The sequence below is a fragment of the Sceloporus occidentalis genome, unplaced genomic scaffold (assembly GCF_023333645.1).
Source record: "Sceloporus occidentalis isolate IW3139 unplaced genomic scaffold, rSceOcc1.0.p SCAF_605, whole genome shotgun sequence".
Classification (NCBI taxonomy): Eukaryota; Metazoa; Chordata; class Lepidosauria; order Squamata; family Phrynosomatidae; genus Sceloporus; species Sceloporus occidentalis.
In genome coordinates this window covers 5,001-25,000 of record NW_028317585.1, presented here as the reverse complement: position 1 = coordinate 25,000, position 20,000 = coordinate 5,001, and the positions used below count along the sequence as shown (strand labels likewise).

The 20,000-nt window shown below is 41.6% G+C and overlaps 1 protein-coding gene across 1 annotated transcript in view; it reads left to right on the top strand.

Annotated features, from left to right (window-relative positions):
* Window positions 1-4,447: 4,447 nt before the first annotated feature.
* The window catches only part of LOC149271002 (protein LTV1 homolog), a gene marked incomplete at both ends in the record, with an annotated part of 15,891 nt that continues 338 nt past the window's right edge, over window positions 4,448-20,000 (top strand). The window contains 3 exons of the mRNA XM_089507693.1: window positions 4,448-4,753; window positions 15,542-15,646; window positions 19,418-19,505. Coding sequence (XP_089363819.1) covers window positions 4,448-4,753; window positions 15,542-15,646; window positions 19,418-19,505 — 499 coding nt within the window. The remainder of the gene's footprint in view (window positions 4,754-15,541; window positions 15,647-19,417; window positions 19,506-20,000) is intronic.

Sequence of the window (20,000 nt, the reverse complement as noted above, 5' to 3'; positions counted from 1 at the left end):
AATGGGGTGTTTAGGGTTAATTTAGGGGCAGTTATGGTTAATGGGGTGTTTAGGGTTAATATAGGAGCAGCTGTGGTTAATGGGGTGTTTGGGGTTAATTTGAGGCAGTTGTGGTTAATGGGGTGTTTAGGGTTAATTTAGGGGCTGTTGTGGTTGATGGGGGTCTTTAGGCTTAATTTAGGGGATGCTGTGGTTAATGGGGTGTTTAGTGTTAATTTAATGATGAGGACTGAGGGTTAATTTAATAAAGTTAACTTAAGGCGCAGTTAGAGATGAAGGGGGGCAGACTAAGGGGAATCTAAATCCTGGGGGCAGTGAAGATAAACCCTGTATTTATTTATAAAAGTATGGTGTCAGTGTGATGCGAACAGGTCTGTGACTCTGAGGGGACTATGAGATATCTGGGGGTATAAGGCATATCTGGGGAGGATGGAGTGACATATCTGTTATAGTTATAGTTAATGGGGTGTTTAGGGTTAACTTAGGGGCAGTTATAGCTAATGGGGTGTTTAGGGTTAATTTAGGGGCAGTTATAGTTAATGGGTTAATTTAGGGGCAGTTGTGGTTGATGGGGTCTTCAGGGTTAATTTAGGGGCAGTTGTGGTTAATGGGGTCTTCTCTTCAGGATTAATTTAATGCTGAGGACTGAGGGTTAATTTCATTAATTTAATAAGGTTAACTTAAGGTGCAGTTAGAGGTAAAGGGGGGGCAAACTGAGGGGAATCTAAATCCTGGGGGCAGTGAAGATTAATCCTGTATTTATTATAAAAGTATTGTGTCTGTGAACGAGTCTGCAAATCCTATGAGGGCACTATGGCATACCTGGGGAGGACGGAGTGACATATCTGGGGGTATAAGGCATATGTGGGGAGGGCAGTGTGGCATGTCGGGGAGGGCAGTGTGGCAAGCCTGGGCTCAAATATGCATAACTGGGGGGCAGGTTGGGGAAATAAAAACAAGAAAAATTTTTATTCTGCCGTTTGTTTTTAACATCCTATGTTACTTTATTAAATAATTTAAAATAAATGAAAAATTAAATTTTTTTTTATCCGATTAATCGAAAAAATAATCGTTAGTTGCAGCCCTAATATACACACACGTGTGTGTATATATATTTATACACACGCGCGCGCGCGCGTGCGCGCGCGTACGCGCGTGTGTGTGTGCGCGCGCGTGTGTGATCAGTTGAATCGATTTTATCGATTATAAAATGAGGGTTTTTTCAGAGCCAATGCCCTGAAAAATACCTCTTGTTTTATAATCCATTTCATTCAGTGTCATAGCTATTAGGCTATTGCCAAAATGATAATTATGGGGGGGGATCCCCTGATTCCTCCCCCTTCAGCTCCACCTACATCATCTTTCATCCCTCCCCGCAAAATATGAGCGACGGTTTTAATGAAACCTCCATTTCTGTTCCAACCCTATTACCCTTGCCCAGTCACAGTTTTATAGGAGATCCTAAGACTCTATCAAGTGGCAGGTTTTTTTCATTGCGAACACTTAGATGCCATTTCGGTAGAGACAAAAATCAATTTGGAATTCCTGTATGAGATAATTTTTGAGGGATATCCCAGATTATACTTAATTTGTCCCCATCTCAATATTGCTATAACATCAGAAAAAGATGTTCTAAACATCCTAATATTTTTTTTTTTTAACAGATCTGGATGAAATGTTCAAATTTATCAGGGAGAGGTACCTTGTCCCCTATTCTTTCTACGAAAATAACTCTATATGTGTGAAACCTTATAATTACATCTCTAGGTATATCTGGCAGGATGCCTTTTTAGCTTTTGGATCCTGTTGGACACTCTCGAATAGAATGTCATGTTTTTGTTGCCTTATTTTCAAAGTATCACTTACAGGTATTTTTCAAGTAAATTTGATGTTATATCCTCTGACTTACTACGATCTTCATGTTAATTCGTCTGTCCCGATCTTTTAAATACTCAATCGTTAACTCTAGTGCTTCTACTTTTATTTTGTAGGCTATAAATCTTTTCTTCAGCTTGCACCAATCTTATTTGTAGGGTATCCACTTTAACTTCATTTTGATTGAGTTTCTTTCCTGTGTTTTCAGGTCTATTGTTATCTCCTAAACATTGGATTTCATTTCCTTTTCTTTCAAATCAAATTGGGATTTTTTTTTTATTATTATAAGATCTACAGTCAGTATTTGGGAATCTGAGGAACCAGAAATGTCCTTTGAGTTTTAGTAGAATCTATATCGCCTTGATTAAAGGGAAGATCCAGATTCCCATTACTGGGAAAGGGGGAAAAAGATAGCTGGAATTTTCTTTTCTCTTTCTTGCCCCTGAAGCTTTTGTTCCTTTTTTTTTTTTTTTTCTGTGATTTTATTTCTTTCATTTCATGTTTTTTTTTGTTGCCATGTTCCGATACTAATCTTATCTTATTGTCTCTTTGCGCTTCTAGTACCTCTTTGTACCCATAGTGATACTTTGGTTTCAGAATATCTGAGTAGTTAATGTCTGTATCGCTTTATGATTTATTTCTCAGTGTGTACAGGAAACAATGAAAACAGATTTTCTGATTTTAGAAGACACAGCATTCATGAATCATAAGACACTAGGGCTGCAACTGATTATTTTCATAATCGATTAATCGGATAAAAAAAAATGAATGTAAATTTTTCATTTATTTAAAATAATTTAATAAACAAACAGGATGTTAAAAACAAAGGGCAGAATAAAAACACTTTGATAAAATGCATTTGTTGTTTTTATTTCCCAACCTGCCCCCCCCCCCCCAGTTATGCACATTCTAGCCCAGGCTTCCCACACTGCCTCCCAGATATGACACATGCCTCCCAGATATGCCACTCCACTCTAACCCAGAAATGCCAGTCCGCCCCGATATGCCTTATACGCCACTGTGCCCCCTGATATGCAACACTGCCCTCCCCACATATGCATTATACCCCCAGATATGTCACTCCATCCTCCCCAGGTATGCCTTATACTCCCAGATATCCCATAGTGCCCTCATAGATTCACAGACCTGTTCGCAGCACACTGACACAATACTTTTATAAATAAGTACTGTGTTAATCTTCACTGCCCCCAGGATTTAGATTCCCCTTAGTTTGCCCCCCCCCCTTTACATCTAACTGCACCTTAAGTTAACTTTATTAAATAATTAAATTAACCCTCAGTCCTCAGCATTAAATTAAATTGAGCCCGTGGACCACGGCTGCCCCTAAATTGACCCCCACCTCACCTAACTTTCAGCAGCCCAAATATTAATTTAAGACTTGGTTAGATGAGTGTCTTAGCCATGTGGACGCTATATGAAATGGGCAGGGCCAATTGTCAGTGGGACTGGGAGAAAGGAAGGGTCGGGGCCGATCGTCAGAGTGACTGCAGGGAGGGACTGGTAAGTAATAACTGCTGCTGTGAGTCACACTGAATGAACCGGATTATAAAACGAGGGGTAATTCTCAGAGCATTTGCGCTGAAAAAACCCTCATTTTATAATAGATAAATCGATTAAACTAATCGATAATGAAAATCGTTGCCAAGGAGTTTCATTATCGATTATTAACGATTTTATCGATTAGTTGTTGCAGCCCTATAAGACACTAAAATATTTACAGAAAAAATTACAAAATTATGCACACTGGGATAAGTCTGTTGGGCTTTGGAATGATCTAAATTCAGAATTAGCAGGTCTCACAAATGTTTGTTTGGCCTGTTCCCGCACACTTAGTACCCAAAAGACAGCCAGCAGTCTATTAATATTTCCCAAGTAGCTTTTTCATATGCCACCTAGCTCATCAATTGTGTTAGCAGTCGTTAATAAACTTTTGTATTAAGTATCGGGGAAAGGAAAGGGCAAATTATCTGAGACGAATGACAATTTATGGCTTCCAGGAAGATAGTTCTTGGGGTCAGTACCAGCATTAGGTGTAGGGGCTTATCGTCCCACCAAGTTTTGAAGTTGTCACCTCACTTTGGCCAGACAGATTCCGGGTCTACACTCTAGTCTCTCTGCCAGCTGAGAAACACAGGCTAGATACAGACCACAAATAAAATGTACGGGAACCAAGCACCGGGAACAATCGCCAGACTCAACAGGTTTTCTAGCTTTTTGACGCAATCCACTTACTCTTCATCGGCTGTAACAGCTTCGTCGACCGGGTCATTTAGCTTCAGTTTCTCTGCTCCTTCCTCAGGCTCCGCCTCGGCGTCCTACATCACTTCCCCCATGAAAATCTTATTACAACTAAAGCTCACAGTGAGAGAGAAACTTTATTTTGCTTTTTAATGGAAGTTTTGTTATGCATTCATAAAGTGTGGTTGACTCTGAGTAAGGCCTGAGTGTCTTGGTCCTGTCATCTAGCGTTTAATAAGAAAATTGAGCAAATGCAATTTTTGGTTTTTTTATTTTAGGATCATTCTTATCACTGCTTTACTTTTTCTTTTAGCCTCACAGAAAGAAGAAGCCATTCATAGAAAAGAAGAAAGCTGTCACATTCCATCTTGTGCACAGAAGTCAGAGGGATCCATTAGCTGCTGATGAAACTGCTCCTCAGCGGGTCCTCTTACCAGCTGAAAAGGTGACTGCATTGAAGTGTTATTGTCCTTCAGTGTCTCGTGCTCAGCTAATGGTAGACTTTAGATTTCCTCTTTTCTCATTGTTGATCAACAGGTACTTTTGTGTTAACCAGTTAATGACTGATGGTGTGCCTGGCATTAAAAAACGCTTAGAAAGTGATGCAAAAGCAAAAAATGTATGGTCTGATGGGGTGAATCGATTTGACCAGGTCCAAAGATATCCCAAATAGGATATGGGGGCAGGTTGACCAGATGGTAAAAGTCCTAAATTGAAAAAGGCACACTTCCTAAATGTGGCCTTTTAGCCCCCAAATGACCCGACAAACCCATGCATGGGTGGTATCACTGTACTCACAGGATATTGCTGAACACATATTGAGGTGGTGTTTGACAGTGACATATAAACTCACTGGCCACTTTATTAGGTACACCTGTTCAATTGCTTGTTAACACGCAGCTAATCAGCCCATCAGATGGCAGCAACTTAATGGATTTAGGCATGTAGACATGGTCAAGACAACTTGCTGAAGTTCAAATATAGCATCAGAATGGAAAAGAAAAGGGATTTAAGTGGCTTTGAATGTGGCATGGTTGTTGATGCCAGAGGGGCTGGTGTGAGTATTTCAGAAACTGCTGATCTACTGGGATTTTCACGCACGACCATCTCTAGGGTTTACAGAGAATGGTTCAAAAAAGAGAAAATATCCAGTGAGCTGCAATTGTGTGGCCGAAAATGCCTTGTTGATGTCAGAGGTTGCAGGAGAATGGGCAGACTGGTTCCAGGTGACTGAAAGGCAACAGTAACTCAAATAACCGCTTGTTACAACCGAGGTATTCAGAATACCATCCCTGAATGCACAACACGTCGAACCTTGAAGCAGATGGGCTACAGCAGCAAAGGACGAGACGGCACCGGGTACCACTCCTGTCAGCTAAAAACAGGAATCCGAGGCTACAATTCACACAGGCTCAGAAATTGGACGATAGAAGACTGAGAACGTTGCCTGGTCTGAGTCTTGATTCCAGCTACGACAGATGGCAGAGTCAGACTTTGTTGTAAACAACATGAAAACATGGATCCATCCTGCCTTGTATCAACAGTTCAGGCTGGTGGTGGTGTAAAGGTGTGGGTGATGTTTTCTTGGCACATTTTGGGCCCCTTAGTACCAATTGAGTATCGTTTTAAACGCTTCAGCCTGAGTATTGTTGCTGACCATTTTTGATGGGGGTAAATTCAACTGACTGGCTTCCGAGATGCCACAAATAGCGCATGGGGACACAATGACCAGATCTGGGAAATAGCAAAATGTTACCGTATTTCCTCGATTATAAGACAAGGTTTTATTTCAGGTTTTTTATAATCGGGATTGTCTTATAATCAGACCTCAAACACAAATGGGGGGCATAAGACAGGAGGATCCAGGTCCCCTGCAGCTAACACCCCCCCCCAACTTACTGGTGCTTCTGACTCCCTGGTGTGTAGTAGGGGCAGACCTTCCCCAGCTGTCAGAGAGGAGAGTTCTCTATGACAGCCGGAGGGTGTATGCGCGATGGATGCAGACAACACCCGCTGCTAACCGCACCTCCTTCCGGCTGCAGCGGAAGTTGCCTACACGAATCGCGTACACGTCTACCTGCTGCCCCGACTACACACAAGGGAGTCGGAAGCACCGGTAAGTTTTTTTTTTTTTTTTTTTTTTTTTTTTTTTTTTTTTTTGGGGGGGGGTGTTAAATGGGGGCATAAGGCATTTCTGTAGGCCTCCTGAAATGCCTTTTAACCCTCTATACGCTACTCTGCCTCCTGAAATGCCTTTTAACCCCCCTAAATGCCAGAGTGGCATATAGGGTTATATAAGGCATTTCTGGAGGCAGAGTGGCACATAGGGGGTCAAAAGGCATATCATAGGGCACAGTGGCATATAGGGGGTATAAGACACTTCTGGGGTAGAGTGGCATGCCTGGGGGCAGATGTGCATAACTGGGGGTTGGAAAATAAAAGGAAATAAAAACAAAAAAATATATTTTTCTCAATCATAGCTTTTATTTAAAAGTAAAACTTTTTTCCTATAGGGTCTTCTTATTTTGAGGCTTTTTCTTTTTTTCCTAAAATTTGGGAGGGTCGTCTTATAATCGAGCAAATACGGTACTTGCAAAAAACCAAAATAAACATAAAAACATTGGGTATTTAGCAGGCTTTTTAATTAGCTTTTGTAGAATTTTTTTTTTAAATAAGTGGCAAAAACAACTTTTTTCAGTTTTCACCACATTTTATTTTGTTTGTAGAAAATAATATATCAAAATATCAATAAATGGTATGTAGAGAGCCCTTTTTGTCCTGAAAAGAACAATATATAACTTGTGTGGGTACACTAAATGAGAGAGAAGATAATTACAGCTAAACATAGAAAGTGACGGCATTTAAGAACCATTCGTCCCATCCAGTCTGCCCAACCTCTGAATACTTTCCTTAGTACCTGGCCTAATTTAACCCCTTGGCTGCTAAGCCATTTCCCACCCTGGTGCTAAGCAGGTTTTCGGCATTTTGGTGCATCTCACGTTTAAACGCGTTTAGAAGTAAATTTCTTGGGAATAAACTGTACAAACCATATATAGTTTTTTTTCAGCATACCCAGCAGATTCCAAATATACCATTTTCTATATGTGTATGTCTCATTAGGTTTGCAAAATAAAGCCAAAAATGGGAAAAAGGTGTAATTTTCCACTTCCAACTCAGTAAAAACTAGTTTGTAATTTTATTTTTCTAAACGCTAATATCAAAAGCTGCGTTGCTAAATATTTGTAGTAGGTAACCGGTCTAAAATAAACAGAAATTGAGAACAGTAGACTGTGTTTTACTAATATTTTATTGCTAAAAGTTAAATTTAATGCATGGCTGCCATCAATTAAACAGCTCTAGCTGCCTGGGATGTTAAAATATGCCAACAAAACTATATATTTTTAGAAACTACACCCCCAGATGCCGCAAATGGGGTCTTATTTGTATTTGTATCACAAATCTGACGTGCACAACAAATAAGTGAATTTCACACTAATAAAAATGTAAAAAAAATTAAATTAAAAGCGACAAGTTCATTTATGTCTTGCGCACTCCAGTCTTGTGCTACTAATACATGCAGCCCCTCGTTTGATGCGCCAAGGGGTGTAGTTTCTGAAAATGTATACTTTATGTACCATAATTTAACTTCCCAGCTGTCTAATTGCAGGCATCACCCCTAAATGTTTTAAGACAATTTTTTAACAAGATTCTCAAATCTGCCATATCTGTGGTCTAGACATCTGAGAAGTTAAATTTTATGTAAATTAGGGTACATAAAGTACACATTTAAAGAAACTTATACCTCTTGGAGCTTCAAATGAGGGGCTACATGTATTTCTAGGACAAAAGTTGAGTGCACAAATAATGATGGAATATGTCGCTTCGACTAGAAAAAGTTTTTTCTAACCATAGTGATATGTTCATTTGTGTCGTGCGCACGCCAGGTTTGTACCAGAAACACATGCAGCCCCTTGATGCGCCAAGGGGTGTAGTTTTTACAAATGTGTACTTTTTGTGCCATAATTTAACGTCCTATGTGAGCCGTAATGCCACGTCAAGGCTTCAACCCTAATTACTGACCATTCACATGCCTTTCATATCTCCATTCACCAGCAGAAGCACACACTATACTTTCCCCTTACAATCCCAAAGAAATTATGGTAACGGGAGAAAAAAAATCACTTTTACAGCAAAAATGCAAAGAGCTCCAGGGATGAGATGGTTACTCATGTACCGCACAGGCTTAATGGCTGATTTTAATAATATTTGCAGTTAATTTACAGTTCATCAAGATTTCAAAAGTTGCCTCCCTCTACCATTGGCTAAATTTAACCCCATGAACAAAGGGATCATGGGGTTAAAATTTAGTATCGGCCATTTTTAAAAAGGGAATGTGACTTTTCATAGCTATATGATCACCATGGTAACATTGGCTACCACAGTGATCATTTAGCTAGAATACTTACTTTTTTTTTTTTTGTTTAAAGTTAAACTAGTTTATGTTTAGGTAATTTAATTTGGGGGTCTCTAGGCAATTTTGATCTTTATTTATCTGCATTTAGAGACCCCCAAATCATTTTTTTTACTTTTTTTTACATTTTTATTTTTTTAACTTAATATTTTTTATTCTTTCTTTTACAAGTCTTATACCGTTGGAAAGGTGAGGCGATTACCTTTCCAACGCTATATATTGGGGGTCTGTAGATGACTGAGATACAGGCATCTAAGCAGCATGCCCCCATAGCACCTGACTGGGACTGCTAGCGACGGCACCATGCCCTCGTTAGCAGTCAAGGGGTTAACATCTACCACTTATGCTGGGGCGGGGGGATTAAAATGACGGAAAAAAAGAAAAACACTTTCTGACTTTTACCCCAAAAATCTTTTACTCCAAAAAAGCTAATGGAAAAACCTGCTAAATAGATTCTACTATTTGTCCTGAGTTTAGAAATACCCAATGTTTTTATGGGGTTGTTTTTTTGTTGCTTTTTTCTGCAAGTTATTGGGCAGTAAGTACAAGCAGTGTTTTGCTATTTCTAAACCATTTTTTTTCCAAAGCTGGTGATTCTGCCCCATGTGCTATTTCGGGTGTCTTTGAAGCCGGCCAATGCAATTTACCCCATCAAACCATAGATCAAGGTATTTCAAATGTGGGTATTTTAACCCTTTCCATGCAATAATTCTACTACTAGCCTACAAACTTTATGGTGGTCAACATTTTTTGTATTTTTTTCACACACGATGTACTCCAGGTATAAATTTCAGTAAATGATTTCAGTCACTGGTCTGTCGTTTAACCCACCGATCTCCGTGAATCACGGCGATCGGGAGGTTGTGAAGCCCCCTCTAGAGCATTGCAGGCATTGCACGGCGATCGGAAGGTCTGAAAAAAGTTGTTTTGGTTTGCCTGGACAGCCTCACTTGTGAGTCTTCAAAGAAAACCGTGATGCCGCCGATCACAACGAAAACGGTGCGATCAACGGCAAATAACGCTACCACGTACATGTACGGGCATTGTCACGAACACATTGCATCGTCACTCCGTACATGTTAAGGGGTTAAGTATTTAACTTTCTATCGTATCCCCCCCTGTCACGTCTTTCTTCCAGGCTATATATGTTACGATTCTTTTAACCTTTCCTGGTAAGTTTTATCCTGTAATCCGTGAATCACTTTAGTAGCCCTTTTCTGAACTTCCTACATATCTATATCCTTCTGGAGTTAGTCTCCAGTACTTTACACAATATTCCAAGTGAGGTCTCACCAGTGCTCTGTACAATGGCAATGAGCACTTCCCTCTTTCTACTGCTAATACCTCTCCCTATACAACAAAGCATTTCCTCTAGCATTTCCTGCTGCTCTATTGCATTGTCTACCTACCTTTTAAATTAGGGCTGCCTCTATTATTTTCATAATCGTTTAGTTGGCCAATTTTTTTTTCGATCGGATACAAAAATAAATGTAATTTTTTCATTTATTGAAAATAATTTAAACAGGATGTTAAAAACAATCAGCAGAATAAAAAAACAACTTTCAGAATAATGCATTTCTTGTTTTTATTTCCCAACCTGCGCCCCCCAGTTATGCACATTTTGAGCCCAAGCTTGCCACACTGCCTCCCAGATATGCCACATACCCCCAGATATGCCACTCCGTCCTCCACAGGTAAGCCTCATACCCCCTGATATGCCTTACACCCCCTGATATGCCACTCCGTCCTCCACAGGTAAGCCTCATACCCCCTGATATGCCACTCTGCCCCCCCTCAGATATGCCTTATACCCCCCATATGCCATAGTACCCTGTGATATGCCTTATACCCCAGATATGCCCCTCTGCCCCCAAGATATGCCTTATACCCCACATATATCAGCGCCCCCCCCCAAATATGCCTTATAACTCCCTATATACTACTGTGCCCTTGATATGGTCCCCCGGACTTACCCCCAGTGCTCCAGACTCCTCTGTGTCTAGTAGGGGCAGTCGGTGAGCATCTGTGCGATGTGCGCACTTTCGCTGGAGCTGCTATGATTGAGCACCGGATGATCATGTGACACCGGTGCTCCATCATAGAAGCCCCAGTGGAAGTGCCGGCAGTAGCGGAGGATGTCTGCGCGCATCGCACAGATGCCCACCGGCTGCCAGAGAGAATGATCCGGGTCCCCTGCAGCGCTGCGGGGGACCTGGAACTTAGTCAGCAAAAAGACATTCCTTTCCATCAAGACCTTCTGCAATATCACTAATAAAAATATTGTTATTATAAGCACCAGCACCGCAAAAATTTTAAAATGGCCTTGGTCACGAAGGGTACAAAAAGAAAAAACGGCTCAGTCCTTAATGAGTTAACATGAATTAACGTTAGAAGAAATAGTTGAAATGAATATGTACAATCTAAATTTTACACTTCAAGGACAGAAATAACCTTTATTAACCCTTTCACCACAAAGCCCGTACACGGGCTCACAATCCAATACATTTGTGACGATGCCCATGCATGTACGCGGTAACGTGATTTGCCGCTGATCGCAAGCAAGCCACAAAAAAAAAAAGTTTCCCAACCTGACCAGTGATGCAAATCTGTTAAACACGCCTCCGAGCCAGATGGAAATCTGGTAATGGCCGATCCAGGATGTTTTCTAATTGAAGCAAGCGTGACATGCCTCATGTCTAAAACTGGCTTCAGAACCTGACTCACCGAAGAGGCAAGTCACTGGTCTGTAAATCACGCCTCCAAGCCAGATGTAAATATGGTGAGGGGTGTTTCAGGATGCCTCTTAAGAGAGGCAAGCCTGAGTTGCCCAAAAAGAGGGGGCATTGGCTATCCCAACAGTTGCATAGAGGATTAGGCATGCCCAGGGTGCTTGTCATTAATCCTCAGCCCCCGCATTCGTTGAGTTTGATGGGGTGAGTTGATTCTGGTTGCCTTGGTAGTTGAGGCAGACCAGGCTCATCCAATATTTTTTTAAATAAGTTATGTAATCACTGTGAAAAAACAATCAGTGGTCACATCCCAAAAAATGACACGCTCAGTGACATAACAAAGCCCTACCTTTTTCTGTCACTTTGATCTTGTGTCAGAGAGAGGAGAGTTTGTGTTACTGAGCGATTATTCTATTTTCATAGTTTATTTCATAGATTTTTTTCATTTATTTTCTTATTTGAATTTATTTTATTTTTCGTTTCTGTTTGATCTTTATTGCCTTCTTAGATCTTTATTAATCCATTTTTCCCCCTTTAATTGGGTGTATTAAAAAAAAAAAAAAAAAAGGGATTTGTGGGAGAAAATCTAAAAAAAAAAAAAAATTTAGTTTAGGTACCCTTCCTCTAAATATCCAGTTAGGATTCATTTGTATCAGGATTTTTATTTTGTGGTATTGAAGAAGCAGTATAGTATGTATATATATGCCATTTTGGCATCTGCATCTTCTACTGCAACTGCCACTGCGTCAGACTTCTCAGTGTCACAGTTCCTCTTGTTGCTGAGACAGCAACGAAGAGTAGACATACCACTCGCCCTTCACCTGCCCCAGCTGCTGGTGATGGTGAGGCATGGGTTCCCCCAAACTGAACCTTACCAATCATTACAACTTTTACTGCCAAGACTGGCATGAAGGTAGATGTGGCAGGTTTTGGACCTCTTTCTTGGGAAGAATATTCTTGTGTGATAAGCCTCCCAAACTTATATTTATGCAGTGCAATATCTTGCTGCCCCCCCCCCCCAACTTGCAGTTTATCCAAAACTGGTATCCAACGATTTTGGACCCTTTACCCTTTTCATGGGCATAGAGCAGACGGTTATGTCTACCTCCATATTCCCCCATACAATACCCAGGTTACGTTATGAAATGCTGTTACGTTTCCTCCGTTTCAGGGTGTCAATGCCCCCCAAAAGAACCCCAGTATGCTAGGCTATATAAGGTATGCCCCTTTCTTACCCACTTTCAGGCCAGGTTTGCACAGGTGTATACCCAAGCATTATTAGGCAATCTCATGAAGTATAAGGGAGGACCAACATTCAAACAATATATTCCTTCAAAACGCTCCAGATATGGAGCTAAGTTCTATAAATTCTGTAAGAGTGAGAGTGGGTACATCCAGGCATTCTGGGTTTTTTGTTCCCAGCACAGTTAGCACAGACCTGGCTCCACTGCACCAGGAGGAGCTTCTGGCACTTAAGTTTAGAGACGGGAAGGATGTATGCACACTCCGCACCACCCATGACGAAAGCACTATGCCCGTCCCAGTCTGTGGCAGAACCCGGGTTACTTTGAAGCCAGTGTGCATCAAGGCCTATAATAGGGACATGAAAAGTTTGGAATTAGCAGACCAGCTGCTACTTCCATAATTTATCATGAGGAAGTGTAAGGCATGATAGACAAAAGGTGGCAATCTACATGATCTTCCTCATTTTTAAAAAGGAACTCCACGGAGCAAAAACATTTCTGCAATTTCAGCTCCAGTTGATCTCCAAGGATTTGACTTCTGATGCACCTGGCCCTTCGGCAGTTCCAGGAGTGGGAAGGACTGCTGAAGCCCAATTCATCAATAAAATCCCCCAACTACCACAACGAGAAACTCCCAAAAGGAATGCCAAGTGTGCCTAAGGAAAGGCAAAAGGAAGGACACTTCCCAGCCAGTATTCTGTGTCGGCAAATGCTTTTGGGAGGACCATGCAGCTCTCATTCACCCCCAGCAGCTGCTGATTCTTAACCTCCATCTGCTGTCGACTGTTAACCCAATCAAAATCAAGTGGTCAAAATGTCACATTTGAAATTCTGAAAAGTGCATATCACCTAAAGGCCCTTATAACTATAGAATAGCATGGTACATGCATATACTGGGGGGCACAGCTGTACTGGGGGCTACAGCAGAATGGAAAATGGGAGTGTTTGTGGCAGAATTACCCACCAGGTGTACACAATTCACTCAAAGTTCAAATTTTGGTAAAAAGAGGTAAAAATCTCACTAAAAGCTTTGGAAGGAAATGATTAAAAATGCCACTTGCCACGTATCCTTGGGAGTTTACTATTGTAAACAGACTGCCAAGATACCCCTCGTCTTATATTAAAGATCGTCTCATAATCAGACGTCAAATAGAAGTCTGACAACAAGACTAAGATCCAGATCCCCCGTAGTGCTGCAGGGCACCCGGATCCTCTTCTGACAGCCGGTGGATGTCTGCACAGTGCACGCAGACAACCTCCGCTGCTGCCGGCGCTTTCTCTGGGGCTTCTATGACAGCGTGCCGGCGTGACATGACCTTCCAGTGCACCACCATAGAAGCCCCGGCAGAATTAACGTCTTCTAGCAGCGGAGGTTGTCTATGCGCATCGCGCAGACGTTCACTGGCTGCCTCCACTTGACACCAGGGAATCTGGAGCACGGGTGTCACGAACGGGGTCTATACAGATGACAGTAATGACCCAAAGCGCCCAATGATGGAGTTTCAGGAGTCACCGTGCAAGAGCGGAGTAACGGTGGACCAGATGCAGGGTAACCACACTTCCCTGAGTGTTGGGCCATACCAGGACGCTGAAGTAGCCAGTACTGATAACAGGATATAGAGATATCTTGCAGCTAAGGACAGAACCAGAAGAGTAGAAACAGGTTGCAGAATCAGAAGTACAGGTTACAGGGACAGGCTACACAGAAGATCCGACATAGGAAATAGGACCGGATGCCCCTCTCCCGGAGCACAGGACAGGACAACAGAGTACAGGACTGACCAGGTTACACATGACAGGACTATACAGGAATAACAAGACTAAACAGGGCAGACTAGACAAGGACATGAATAGAACCCCTTTCTAAAATAACAAGATTGGAGATTGTCACATATTATGGCCATAGTATGTTTAGCCCACCACTATGCCAAAGTACTCCGATATATCGGTGGGTCCTAACACTAAACCCTGCCAACCGAATTACTAATAAACAAACTAAACATTGAATCTAAACACACATCAGAGAAAGACATAACTATAGACTGCAGACTGAGACAAACATAACGGGTGGGGGACACATTATAAAGGGAACAGAAGCTGAAGCTAAGGGCAGGACTGGAATCAGAAGTCCAGGAGAGAGCATAAGGAAATCCAGGAATGGATTGTAGCGATACAGGGGAAACCAGAGAGATTCAGATCCGCAGCCTGGATGGGGTGTGAGAACGGGGGACAGGTCTAAGGATGCGTGGGGGGGGGTGTGTGTAAGGCATAGCAGGGGGGCAAATAGAGGTGAATAGGGCATAGCAGGGGGGCAGAGTGGTAAATAGGGGGTATAAGGCATATCTGGGGGTGCAAAGGGGCATATAGGGGGTATAGGGCATATCTGGAGCAGAGTATCAAACCATGGGGCAGATGTGCATAACTGGGGGGGGCAGGTTGGCAAATAGAATGAAATGAAAACAAAAAATGCATATTAATCATAATTATTAAATATATATATATATTTTTTTTTCAATATAAAAAAATAGTTTTACATGTGAATTAATATTTACTAATAACTTTTTTCTTATAGGGTAGTCTTATTCAGGCTCTTTCTTTTTTTCAAAATTAATATTAACATTTGGGGGGTCGTCTTATTATCGAGCAAATATGGTACATGGGAATCCTAGGTATGTGGGGTATTTTCAGTATCAGGATAAATACATGAATGTATTTTGAGGTAGTTTTCTTTAGCGGCACTATTTTTCTGTAAGTGTTATTTCCCAAATAAATAGGATGACATTATTGCTATGTGAGATGTTTATTAAATAGTTTATATTAAGGAACAGTGCAGTACAAACAGTGAGGCTTGTTTTTTTTTGTTTTTTTTTTCTTCATTTTGTTCTCAGGTAGAGACAGAAAAAAGAAAAGAAGAACAGAGAAAGTTTGGTGTCTTTTTTGATGATGACTACAATTACCTACAGCATCTTAAAGACGTGGGCCCAGCAGAGCTTGTGCCTGGTGGTGGGAGCAGGCCACAAAACCAGCTCATTGAAATAGAACAGGAAGAAGAAATAGAACATATAGCAGTAAGTGTCTCTAAGCTCTTTCACCTTGACTTACTTGAATTGATAATTATCCATGGTAAGGAAATTTCACTCTTGTTTTTCAATTGTCATTTTGCTTTGCTGCACAAGATGAATAAAATTATTTATGAAAGCGTGGTTAATTTACATCTTACAGCATTAACCATGCAAAAAGCACTGAAGCCGCGCGCCGTAATATGATGTCATATCCTGGCACTCAGCAGTGAAGCCGCGTGCAGCCAGATAGAGGCCTTGCGCGCTCCTATCACAGGACCTTTAGCAAGCTAAAGGAATTCGAAAAGTGCATGGGGGGGAGGGAGACGGTGAGAAGGAGGGGGGATTACAGCTAAACACAAGCACCGCAGAAATATTAAAACAGCCGTTATCACAAAGGGTACGAAAAAATAAAATCAGCTATTGTCACAAATGGATTAAACATGTTCTAACTAAAACACCAATTATTTTTAGCTAGAACCTTATCAAAGCAGTGCAGAAATGAACAATGTATTACAAACACATCACAACCTGAATAGTTTCTTAAAAAAAATTTGTATAAAACCTTGTGATACTGGTATATTTATCAGTCCCAGGGCACTTTCTTCAGCGATGTTGGATGCAGGAAAAGATGCAGACATGGAAAACTGCTAGTATAGATATACATGGCTGCATCAACTTGGCTAAAGTCAGGCTTTTCAGAAGAGTTCTAACAAAACTCTGCCTGCCTTTGTCTTTGAGCAAGCCTGCTTCCCCCGCCTACTTATGGGTCTTACTAGCCCTCTGCTATAAGCAGATTCCACATTTAACAGTGTCCGTAACACAGAATGATGATAAAGCTTTTTAGTTTGACATCTGAAGGACATGCAGTGCCCTGGGTTTGTTTTCACATAATGCAGCTGTTTAGGCTCTAGACTGAGAATTTCTGATTCCTCCTACAGCTTTTCTCAGATGGTGTCTGCAGGAGAGACTGCAATAAAACCATGTTCTGAGCATATGATATTCGGACAATCATGATATATGGGCTGTTATAGTAGGAGTGTTTTTTTTTTGGTGCGCGTGATCAGAAAGTATCCTATCAATCTCTTGGAACTCTTTGCAGTCTGTGAAACTTATTTCATTTGTGGTATGTCCCAATTCAAGAAATGTGAAGGAATTCTTAACTCTACTCAGATGTATGCAGGTGCCTGCTAATTTATCTGGATAGGTCAACATCCAGGAAAAGCCCTCTAGTTTATCTACTTTGCAAAAAAGGGAAGTGTTCAGAGTCAATATTGCCAGTTGGGTTGTGTTAATGATTAGGATGTGTACATTAAGTCTTAAAAGCCTCCTGAGCGATGTGCTCATCTGCGCACGAGTGCTGCTATCTGTTATTTCGTATCCTTCCCTGTCACTTTATCTCTCCTACTACATTCTGCCGGGAATGGCATGGGAATTGAAGATTCTTACCTGAGAATGTATTTTCTTTGTAAATGAATAGAATTTACCGGTAACACAATACCAACCTGTCTAACCTCCGCTGCTACCCGGGACTTCCATGACTGAGCACCGAAAGGTCACGTCATGCTGGTGCTCCATCATAGAAGCCCCGGCGGAAGTGTAAGGTAGCAGCGGGGGTTGTCTGTGCGCATTGTGCAGACGTTCATCTGGCAGCCGGTGAACGTCTACGCGATGCGTGTAGACAACCTCCGCTGCTGCTGGCCGGCACTTCCGCTGGGCCTTTTATGGTGGAGCACCGGAAGGTCAGGTCACGACAGCACTCCGTCATAGAAGTGCCGGCAGCAGTGGAGGTTCTGCATCGTGCAGACGTCAACCGGCTGCCAGAGAGCAGGATCCAGGCTCCCCGCAGTGCTACGAGGCGGGGGGATCTTGATCTTAGTCTTGTAGTCAGACCTCTATTTGAGGTCAGATTATAAGACGAGGGGTAATTTTCTCTGGAAAAAACCTTGTCTTATAATCGAGCAAATACAGTAATTTTAGTCTTCCATTTAGGGCTGCAACAACTAATCGATAATGAAAGTCGTTGCCAACGAATTTCATTATCGATTAGTTGAATCGATTTTTATAGATTATAAAATGAGGGTTTTTTCAGAGCAAACGCTCTGAAAAATACCCCTCATTATATAATCCGTTTCAGTGACTCACAGCAGCAGCTCCTACTTACCAGTCCCTCCCTGTAATCACTGTGACAACTGGCCCCTTCCTTCCAGAACCACATGGCTGTGACACCCATCTAACTAAGTATGAAATTAATATTTGGGTTGGGGGAGGTGGGGGTTAATTTAGGGGCAGTTATGGTTAATAGGGTGTTTAGGGTTAATTTAGGGGCAGCTGTGGTTAATGGGGTGTTTAGGGTTAATTTAGGGGCGGCTGTGGTTAATGGAGTGTTTAGGGTTAATTTAGGGGCAGTTGTGGTTGATGGGGGTATTTAGGGTTAATTTAGGGGTAGTTATGGTTAATGGGGTGTTTAGGGTTAATTTAATGATGATGATGACTGAGGGTTAATTAATTTAATAAAGTTAACTTAAGGTGCAGTTAGATGTAAAGGGGGGGGGGCAAACTAAGGGGAATCTAAATCCTGGGGGCAGTGAAGATTAACCCAGTACTTATTTATTAGCCCAGTACTTATTTATAAAAGTATGATGTCGGTGTGATGCGACCGGGTCTGTGAGGGGACTATGAGATATCTGGGGGTATAAGACATATCTGGGGGTATAAGGTATATAGGGTATGTAAGGCATATGTGGGGAGGGCAGCGTGGCATGTCTGGGGAGGACGGAGTGGTGTATCGGGGGTATAAGGCATATCGGGGGCCACAGTGGCATATGTGGGGGTGGAGTGGTGTGGCATGTCTGGGAGGCAGCGTGGCATGTCTGGGATCACATTTGATGTGTATAAATTGGGGGGGGGCTGGTTGGGAAATAATGACAAGAAATGCATTTTATCAAAGTTTTTTTTTTACTCTGCTGTTTGTATGTAACATCATTTGTTTATTAAATTATTTTAAGTAAATTAAAAATGTACATTCTTTTTTTTAATCGAATAAATAATCGGCCAACTAATTGATTATGAAAATAATCGTTAGTTGCAGCCCTACTTCCATTCTTGTCACCTTGTGTCCGAGCTTTTATATTGTGTTATTTCTGGCTTTGACTTGGCACAGAAAAAGGATTGTGAATATGTGATTTTAGTGTGATGTTTGCAAGGTGTGTTTGACTACAGCAACAATGGCGACCAGCCAGATTGTTTATAATGTTGATAACTTGACTTGTGGATTCGGGTTCGTACAGATTGCAAATTTACGAATATTGGTAAATTTGGCAATTTGTATGGGCAAAATGATGGTGCTTGCGGTGCCGTTCTCTCCTCCGATTGGAGGATCTGGGAGGACATCCCCACAGCACACATTTTGGCCGAACTTACCAGTTATGTCCGCAGAGATGCGGATGGAAGAAAGATTAAGGATTAAAGAGAGAAGAGAAGTGGGAGAATAGAAGATGAAGAAGCAGCAGATGCAGAAGTGGTCAGCAGAGACGGTAGGGAAATGGAGAGTGAATGTGGGCAAACCGAATGGGCAGGCCCATTTGCAAATGTCTAGTGATGACTAGACCAGTTTGATTTTTTTTTTTTTTATACGTAACCTTGTTTACTGACTTGCTGGTCAGATTATGTCAGTGTCTGCCAGACTTACATCAAATGGAGGATGCTATTTGTGATCGAAATGAGGATATAAACAACAATTGAGCAAGTATTGAAGAACATTTTCTTTCTTTTATTTAGGCTCCATCTATAAATTTACCTTCATCAGTTTTTGCATCAGAATTTGAAGAAGATGTTGGTCTGTTAAACAAAGCTGCCCCTCTTCGAGGTTAGTAGTACCAAATCTTTATCATTAATGGTCTGTAAGTAAAATGGCTACAAGACATCCCAATCCACCTTTTAATGTAATTCACGTCAGTGGGAGGTGTTTCTCAGACATTGAGGAGTCAAAACTGGAAAGTGCGTGTTTCAGTTTTTAAACTTTTTAAATATTTTTTTATCAGATTACTTGTGACAAGTTTAGGATGCCGACATTGATCAGGGAGACCGATCAATATTCAGCTACTTAAGAGGTTAATTCTGGTCTGATGCTCCATGAGAGTGTCAACCCCTTAAGTGCTGCGATCCCTGCATTTTATGAAAAACGGATTTTGAGCCAACCAAATCACTACATGGGAGCGATTGAAGGCTCGGGGCGGGCTCTGATTGGCTGTGCTGTCTGCTCAGACACCCGGGCAAACAGCAGCAGCAGCGCCCCCACGATCACCACAATTGTGGCAACGTGGGGGCATTATTTTGAGATGACGTAGCTGATACGTCCCGG